The following is a 9,170-nucleotide window of genomic DNA, read 5'->3' as shown; positions in this document are numbered from 1 at the left end:
ACTTACAATTGTAGAAAACAGAGGAGAAAAACAGGAAATGTTTGACATTTTTGCTTAAAAAATTACTTCGACAATTAATCAATTATCAGAATATTTTACTTATGGCAACCGGAATGTTAAGCTATAATTTATTTGTACCCTTGACTACTATGTGACAAGCTAAGTTAGTAGCTATATAAAGAGCTAATTCAAAGTTGATTGATAGATTGCCGGTAAGTTAACAGAATTCCTTCCTTCCATATATTTTTAATATCATGACCAACAAGTTTTTTTTAAACTAATTTTTAAAATAAAAAATAAAATAAACCACCGTGGAATTTGGTGTAAAATGCAGTAAGAAAGTTTATAGTTTTATAGTTTGAAATTCATTTTGCTTTTTAAACTGTAACTATTGCACTTAGGCCTAATTTGATTGAAAAAAATCTGGCAAGGTCCAGATGAATCTTACTAAAATAATAACTGTGAATTATGCAGCACTGGCAGTTGTACAAGGGGAACACAGAGTACATAATGCCATTTTCAGCTTGTATTATTTCTTTCATAGACCATACATGATCTTATAATTTTTAACTTTTTATCTAATAATTTCGACTTTTAATGCCATAAACTTAAGTTTTTATCTCATAATTTTGACTTTTTATCACTTAATTTTGACTTTTTATCTCATAATTATGATTTTGTATCTGATAATTATAGTTATCTCATAATTTTTACTTCCTATTTCATAATTATGATTTTCTATCTCATAATTGTGACTTTGTATCGCATAATTGACTTTTTATCTCTTAATTATGATGGTTTATCTCATAATTGAGACCATAAGCATTTTTTTTATTGTCGAAGGGAAGTTTTCATCTTTTTGTGGCAGAAATAGGCTTCCATACCATTGTGTCCAAGTGGGGTCAGCTGACCAAGGTTCCTTGCAGCTGACACGGGTGTGAGAGGATTCCGCTGCAGCTCATTGGTCGCTTCATTTGGACGATCACATGCGCGTGTGTGTTTAGTTTCACTTCCGCACTCTGCAACTGTCTGTAGCCTGTTAGCCTCTGGGATGACTCTTCACAAATTTTGAGCAAAAAAACGCGTTTACTATCCAGGAAAGCAAATCGTGCAGACAACAACCTTCATTTGAAACTCCTGACTTTATGCAGATTTACTTTATTTTATCTGTAGGACGAATTAGGAGCAACATTTCTCTGATAAAAGTCAACCAGGAAGCGACGATAGCGTGAGGAAGCTCACTGCATCTTCAACTGGCTACGTTTTTAAACAACTTGTATGTTAAACTGTAACTAACAAGGACGCGTTGAACATATTTACAGTCATGAAGGTAGGTGGACAATTTGGCCTCATGTCCAGCCTTTCAGAGGGGGAGACTTGTACTGACTGTTTGTTCAGGAAAACTTATCGCCTCATGCGGACAGAAATTCACCTTTTGCAAGCACACATTATATCCACTGACTGCTCTAAATGTTTGGTTTTACAACTTAACACATTTAGAGTTACTGAACCTCGGTTTTCTGTTGCTACATATGTGCAACATCTATATCGGATTTGCAAACCTTTGTGTTTTTTGTTCAGGAAACACTTAAATTTTCATGCACATGTTGCTTACTCAGCACAACCGTCCATTTTGATTAAGACTGCAACTAACGACTTTTTTTCATTATCGATTAATATGCCGGTTATTTTCTCAATCAATCGTTTTGGCTGTAAAATGTCAGAAAGTAGTGAAAAACGCCCGTTATAATTTCTGTCTTGTTTTGTCTGATCAACAGTCCAGAAACCAAAGATATTCAGTTTACTGTAATGAATGACACATAAACATCTCAAATCGTCATATTTGAGATGCTGCAACCAGCAAATATTTAGTATTTTTCCTTGAATTGATTATTCAATCGTCCAAAAAGTTGCTGATTAATTTTCTGTTCATCAACTAATTGACTAATTATTGCAGCTGTAATTTCAGTGGGCTGTGTAGATAAAATCCTCTCTTGTAGGACATGTTTGTTCTGCAGTGGTGGAAAGTAACTAAATACATTTACTCTAGTACCTAACTTAAGTACAGTTTTGAGGTACTTGTACTTTACTTGAGTATTTATATATGATGCTACTTTATACTTCTACTTGACTACACTTCAGAGGAAAGTATTGTACTTTCTACTCCACTACATTTATCTGACAACTTTAGTTACTTTTCAGATGAAGGTTTGACATCTTACAAAAAGCAGTGTGTAGTCGGGGTCACATTTCAGATGTCTATGAGTTGTTAACAGCTCCACCAAATAGTGATTTTTTCCCTCTAAACTTCTCACATGGTTTCATTTCAATAAATGTTCAAATGATCCAATATTTCACCAAAAATCAAAGATTAGAGAAAAATTCCAAAAACCAGCTTCAGATTTATCTGGTGAACTTTGGAGGGGCCTGACCCCTAGGTTGGGAACCACTGGACTAAACTAGTAAACTGTATATAAAGTAGTTCAAACTAGCTCCACCTCCAGCAGCTACAACAGTAACATGCTGCTCTAACACTGATGCTTCAGCATTAATAATCTAATGATGTCATATATAATAATATATCAGTCAGAGGGACCAAACCACGACTTTTACTGCAAAACTTTAACTACATCAAGCTCATAATACTTATGTACTTTTACTTAAGTAGGATTTTTCATGCAGGACTTTTACTTGTAATGGAGTATTTTTACATTGCTGTATTGGTACTTTTACTTATGTAAAGGATCTTAATACTTCTTCCACCACTGTTGTTTTGTAAAGTGATATTGGGATATAGTAAATTTAGTGAAAAGTCTGTTTATTTAAATACAAGAATCACACAGGTATCCATTTTTGGTTAATCCAGTTAATTAAAATAGTTTACAAATCAAGGTATGTCATCTAATTGATGCAAAAAGAATCAAACATTGCCGTAAAACAGCCTGAGAAATAGAGCTGCAACGATTAGGTTACTAAATCGATTACTCGATTGACAGAAAATTAATCAGCAACTATTTCAATAATCAAATAACTGTTTTATTGATTTGTCAAGTAAAAATGATAAACAGTCACTGGTCCATTGCTCTCAAATTTGAGAATTAGTAGCTTTTCATGGTCTTTCATTTCGGTAAACTTAACATTTGGGGGTTTGGACTGTTGGTTGGAGAAAATAAGAAATGTAAGGATGTCACCTTGGACTTCAGGAGGTTGTGATGGTCATTCTCACCATTTACTGATGTTTTATTGACCAAATGATTAATCAATTAATCCTGAAAAAAACAGCAGATTAATCGATTTAATATCACGTAAGGCAAATGAAAGCATCAAATCTTTACATTTGAGAAGCTGGAACCAGAAAATGTTTCGCATTGTTCATTGAAAAATAAATGAAATTGTATGTAATAGTTTTTAATTTTAAAAACAGTTGACTAATCGACTAGTCGTCATCAGCTCTAAAAGGAATAGCTCACACAATATAAACAGTATGGAAAAGTCTCTATAGACAGTTTATATTGTCTGGCAGTATATATTTTAATATTGCCCAGTCCTTATTTCAAATGAATACTAAGAAATGATTTTTAAGAATCCCTTGTATGATGACAAATGAAATAACCATCTTTTTTAGGCTGAGTGTTAATTATATGCCACATTATAACATCTGTGCCAGGTGTTCAACAGTCCCAGTGGAGGGCCCTTCCTGGTGTGGGCCCTGGCGGTTCAGCTGGTCCTGTGTGGGAGTGGGGTGTTCGCCAATGAGGACACCAAGAACTGTATACTGCCCTCTGAGTCTGAGTCAGAACGGAAAGTCCTCGATCGACTTGCACCGCTTGCCCACAAGAAGTAAGACATGACTCATTCCTGTACCAGCAGAGTCATTGATATGACGTTAGATTGTCTATTATCAATCAAAAATCATCACTGTTTGAATATGTGAACTAATCAGGACGGAAGCATTTTGCTTCATTGTCTTTTAGCCTTTACCCTTTTGCTTTTTCACCACGTCTGTCTTGCATATTATTATTATTATTTATTTACTGGGATTTGTTCTCATGTTGACAGCTTCACAGTTCAGACCAAGAATGAAAAAAACGAGGAATACACGTATGTGTTCCAGTTGTGTGGGGATGCAGGAGGTGTCCCTGGAGCTGGGGTCATTCAACTGGGCAGCAAGAAAACAGACAAACCAACAGTGGTTGGCTCTTATAATGCAACACAGGCCATTGGAGGAAGTAAGTTTCTGTAAAATAAAGGAATTTCACTACACAGTATGTTACACTACTTTTGTCTTGATTTTTAAACTTGGTTTGTAGGTTACAAAATGCTTTGAGACAAACTATGAACATAATAAGCCCAAAGCTTAAGAGTAGTATACTGTTCATTCTTGAATGAACTCTTCATAGGGTGCTTTGGATCAGTATTATGTCTGTGTTGATATTTTCTTGCCCTTGCAGGTGACTGGGTGATGCTGATCTACAGAGGAGGTGACAAATATGACGGCCACTGCTCCATGGAATCCAGGAGAGCCATCATCATGATCTCTTGCAACAGGAAAATAGACGTGGTAAAAGAAATACACATGGTTTTAGATCACCATATTTGAGAAAAGGAAAGACCAAAACTGGCATTATGTTAAAAAAACAAAAAACAAAAACACAAGTTGCTGCTTGGTGGTGGGCGAGAAGATATAGAACATATACTGTAGATGTGGATGGGATCTTTGAGTAACATCTCTACCAAGCTTATCAGATGCAAAAACACGGCATGTCGGTTTTAAAACTGTGACACAGGAACTCTGGAAGTTACCGAAGTGATAGTCATTTTATTCTCCGCCTTGATGATTGTGAGGTAAAAATTAATTAGAAACACTCTTTTAATGTTACAAAGAAAATTACCAGGAATGTAAGCTTGCACGTACTTGAATGGCCTACGTAGGATGTTGGTGGATGACGTCAGATTGTGTTTGGATAAAGTCTGACACAGATCAACTTTTTTTGCCAAAAAAAAACCTCCCAATAAGTTGTTTTCTGGGGGTTTTTTTGTTTGATTTCTTTTAGCCTTTTTTGTTGGCTCTGCTGCAGTGGTTTTATTGAAATGAATGAGGGGGCTGTTGTCTTTCATCCAGCACTAATGTAGGCCTGATCATGGCCTAACGCTTCTCCTGTGTGTCATGCAGTCTTGCACCTTTTTTTTTAGTGTGTTACCTTGTATTTACCTTTGCCTCTCTCTCTCCGTCTCGCTCCCAGGGCCCGCTGGAGGTGATCGCAGAGGACAGGGAAAGGGTGCAGGACTGTTTCTACCTGTTTGAACTGGACACCAGTGCTGTGTGCCCACCTGTCCAATCCCAGATCAGCACTGGCTCCATAATACTCATCATGTGAGTAAAGAAAGTCTGTGATGCTACAAAAAACAATGTTGTAGTATTACTATAAATGATCAGTGATAATAAGTGCTCTCTTCTTTCAGTGGGTTCTGTCTTCTGGCTGTTTACCTCATTGGAGGTTTCCTCTACCAGCGGCTGATTGTTGGAGCCAAAGGAATGGAGCAATTCCCAAATTATGCTTTTTGGGTGGAAGTTGGCAATCTGACAGCAGTAAGCCTTCCTTGTTGTTGGGTAACATCAGTTAAAGATCAGGTTCATGTCACTTTTTTTGAAATTCATTACATACGTACTCCTTCTTTACAGGATGGGTGTGACTTTGTGTGCCGGTCACGAAATCGAGAGGAGCCCCCCGCTTACAGGGGAGTGGCCACCGAACCTTTAGAGGAAGAGCCAGAAGAGAGAGATGACCACTTATTACCTATGTGACCTCAATATGTCAGAAATGGGACATTTTCACTGTGTGACACAGTTTACGCTTTCACCGGTTTGATGAAATTGCTGCTAGACACAAGTCTGTTTTCTTGTGCTGGTTTAGACTTGTGTTTAGTGCAACTACTGTGTGATCTGCTTGTCACTTAAGAGGGCGTGTTACTGGGCTGACAGAACTGTCTCCTCTCCTATCCCATGCATTTCATTCAGTTGTTTGTTGGCAAACAAATGAGTGATTCATCTAAGATTACAAACTACAACTTTTCTCCTATGGAAATCTGGCACAAAAGGGAGAAGTTAAGAAGTTGGCTTTCTACATGAAACTTAATTAAATTACACATTGCTCAATCTTTTTCTGCTTAGCTAATGACAGTTTGTTGTTTTAGATTTATACAGATTGCAGCAAAGTGTTCCTCCTAGGATCCTAGTCGTGCATTGACAGTTGCAGGTTACAAAACACACAAGTGTTGTTGCTTGTGTAATTTGGCTTTAATCAGTTTTTTGTTTTTTTGTTTTTTCTTGAAAGACAGAGAGGTAATAGGAGAATGTGAATGTTTAAGTTTAACTACTCTAACTATGCTTGCAGCCTTGCTACATAAATATCACTGCAAAAAAAAAAACATAGCTTGACTGACTTTGTATTAGTTTGGCCTTTTCCTCTTTTCCACATATATAGGGGAAAAGCTTCTACATCAATGTTAACATCCTTGTAATATTGTCAGTTTCCTGGTTGACATCTGAGAATGACAGTTTTAACTAACAGTCTTAAATTTTTATCAGAAAGGTCAACAATGCTGTTAGCTTTAGGTTCACACATTTTGGTGTCTGAAGAAAAACACCCAACTAAAACACAAAACAGAAATATATTCCTTTAAATCTCCAATGTTTACTTATAAATGCTATAATACAGTGATGGCCAATTAAGTTGGCCAAGTTATGCTTTCAAAAAGTATGATACACATGTAATACTTGTATTTTCATAGAATAAACGCACATTCGCTGCAGTGACAATGTTCATAACAGCAAAACTATTTAATAGTGAATATTATAGTGGGTATACTGTCTGTCCATATGATAAAACTGATCCAAACACTAGATGCACTGCAGGGGAAAGACCAACATTATAGGATGAAGAGTAGTTTGTCTTTGACCAAATCTGCAAGTTGCTTCATGCCTGATACATTTCTTCTGTAGGGTGATACAGTGACAATGGAAGCACTTAATTTTCTGTGCACTTCCTGTATTACTATTATATAGTTGCTGAAATGTTACAGCTCTGAGGATATCAATAATTAGGTTTGAAATATTTTTACATAAATCTATTGTAATTAATGCTGGTAAGGATTAAAGCAAGCTTTTGGAGCTTGATGGCAGACATTATGTCACGTAGTTTCTGTAGTGAATGTTACTATGAGTTACTGTCAATGTGAGCATCTATGTATATTTGGTTTGTTTCTATCACTTGCTTTTGTGTGTGTGTTTTCTTTTTAATGTTGACATTTCTTTACTTAGTTCAGTGAATCAACTCCTGGATCTTGATCTGATGAAAATGGTTATACCTGCAGAGGAAGTGAGCTTAACAACCTCTATATTGATTAAAAAATAGCCTGTTTGGCTCAAAGATGTTTTCAAGTCACAAAGATTTTTGTGTGATTTTCTGATTCCATTAAAAATACAATTTAAAACTAGTGTATGTATGCCCATTGTGGTGATGAACTCAGTACACACCTAAGTGCACTCACCTTTGGAGATACAGTATAATGAATGTAAAAAACTTTTAATAAAAACATTACATGCACAGTATCATTTTTATTAGTAATGAATATTCACATGGAATGATGGTGAGATTTTCTGTGCTAATGTTATTGACTGTACACCTCCTCCTGGCAGATGTTTCAGGGAGCTGAATCCAGTTTATCAGGTTGTTTGATAAGTGTTTACTATTCCAGGCCTGGAGGCTAAAATCTTGAATATACACTTGCCAAGTAAACCAGAAAATAATTTGGCTGGGAAACAGAAAAGATTTTTACTACTGACTTCTACAATAGGCTGGTGTCCCAAGATAAACAGATAATATAATAGACAAAGGTAATTCTTGCATGATTGTGAGCACTTGAGACAGACTCTAGAGGTGTGAAGTGAAGCTGAGCGCAGATGAAATCATGTTTTCAATAATGTTACCATAAAGTTTCAACAACTTTCATCTATACTGGTAATTTAACCAGTTTACCTCTCAGAATAAACTGTATTTTCAAGTTAATTTCATTTAACTCCTCTTCACAATACCTCCTCACTGTCCTCTACTGCCATCTATAGTGCCCCAGTGTGTAGCTACTGTTCAACTTGTTAACATATACTGAAAACTAAAATAGACTTTCAAGTGACTTTTTAATCCTCAATTTAACAGCCTACCTGTGTAACCGTAAACAAGCATTTGCCTCTTCAGCCTTATAAAGCGCATGTGGCTCACTCACCACAGCTTGTTTTCAATAAAGTTCAGTAAAGACTATCCAAACATGAGTATGACCAACAGGGAAATGGGTATTAGCTTCTCGAAAAAAACATGCTCTAGAAGTGAATACAGTAAGTACGGAAACCAGTTGATGTTGTTAGGAAAAAAATAGGCTACTGTAAACTCATATAGCTGACTGATGCTGCTAGAGTGATGTAGAAATCAGCCATGTAGCCTATAAAAGTAATGTGTACCGGTTGCTACTTGTACTTAAATGTAGGTACAGCTGAAGAGAACAAGATAACGAGGAACAAGGGAGCAACAATTGGGGATTTACAGTGTAACTTCCCGACATTTACCAGAACTTACAGTGTCATTTCCTCATATGAATCAGTGTATAGGTATATGGATGAAGTGCAATAAAATCAAATGTTTTTGACCTTTGCTCTTGGCAGTTGTGACAATCATTTTTTTATGCATGTGTTTGGCAGCCAGGCTTTACCCACACTGCAGGGATTTATTATGTTTACGTCTACTACTTCATTGTATGAATATGAATAAGAACAAGTCAATAAATGGTTCTGTACTTTTGAAAATTAGCTTCTAGCAGGCATGTTGGTCCAGCACTGTAGCAGCTCATATCAGGCAAACTTACCTCTCTCAAGTGCATAGCTATGGAAGGCTTGTATTGTTAGGATGAAAAAATAACAATTCAGTAATGTAATAATATACGTAGTATATCTTTAATTACACAATAATAAGGTATGCAGGAAGTTATAAAGAATGATTTCATTCTTTAATTACACAGAAACCACAAGGTGTGTGCTGTTCTTCCGTTCGTACTCTGTAAGTACAGACTATTTACTCTATAAATACATAGTAACAACAGGCGGCGGGCCAGATTATAAA

At 36.1% G+C, this 9,170-nt stretch overlaps 1 protein-coding gene across 1 annotated transcript; it reads left to right on the top strand.

Annotated features, from left to right (window-relative positions):
• The first annotated feature begins 973 nt into the window (after positions 1 to 973).
• On the top strand, positions 974 to 7,607 carry m6pr (mannose-6-phosphate receptor (cation dependent)). Its single transcript, XM_042423042.1, has 7 exons — positions 974 to 1,330; positions 3,668 to 3,840; positions 4,060 to 4,229; positions 4,452 to 4,561; positions 5,244 to 5,374; positions 5,464 to 5,590; positions 5,684 to 7,607. The coding sequence occupies exons 1-7, from the start codon at positions 1,325 to 1,327 to the stop codon at positions 5,804 to 5,806; spliced, it is 840 nt and encodes a 279-aa protein (XP_042278976.1). The 5' UTR covers positions 974 to 1,324; the 3' UTR covers positions 5,807 to 7,607.
• The last annotated feature ends 1,563 nt before the right edge of the window (positions 7,608 to 9,170 follow it).

Source organism: Thunnus maccoyii, chromosome 10 (assembly GCF_910596095.1).
Source record: "Thunnus maccoyii chromosome 10, fThuMac1.1, whole genome shotgun sequence".
Classification (NCBI taxonomy): domain Eukaryota; kingdom Metazoa; phylum Chordata; class Actinopteri; order Scombriformes; family Scombridae; genus Thunnus; species Thunnus maccoyii.
The sequence above is the reverse complement of the archived record's forward strand: the minus strand, read 5'-3'. Positions and strand labels throughout refer to the sequence as shown.

Bases quoted from the DNA above. Each gene is read 5' to 3' on its own strand.
- m6pr (XM_042423042.1), top strand. The intron at 3,841-4,059 runs GTAAGACATGAC...TCATGTTGACAG, and splicing joins GCACCGCTTGCCCACAAGAA to CTTCACAGTTCAGACCAAGA. The intron at 5,375-5,463 runs GTGAGTAAAGAA...CTCTTCTTTCAG, and splicing joins GGCTCCATAATACTCATCAT to TGGGTTCTGTCTTCTGGCTG.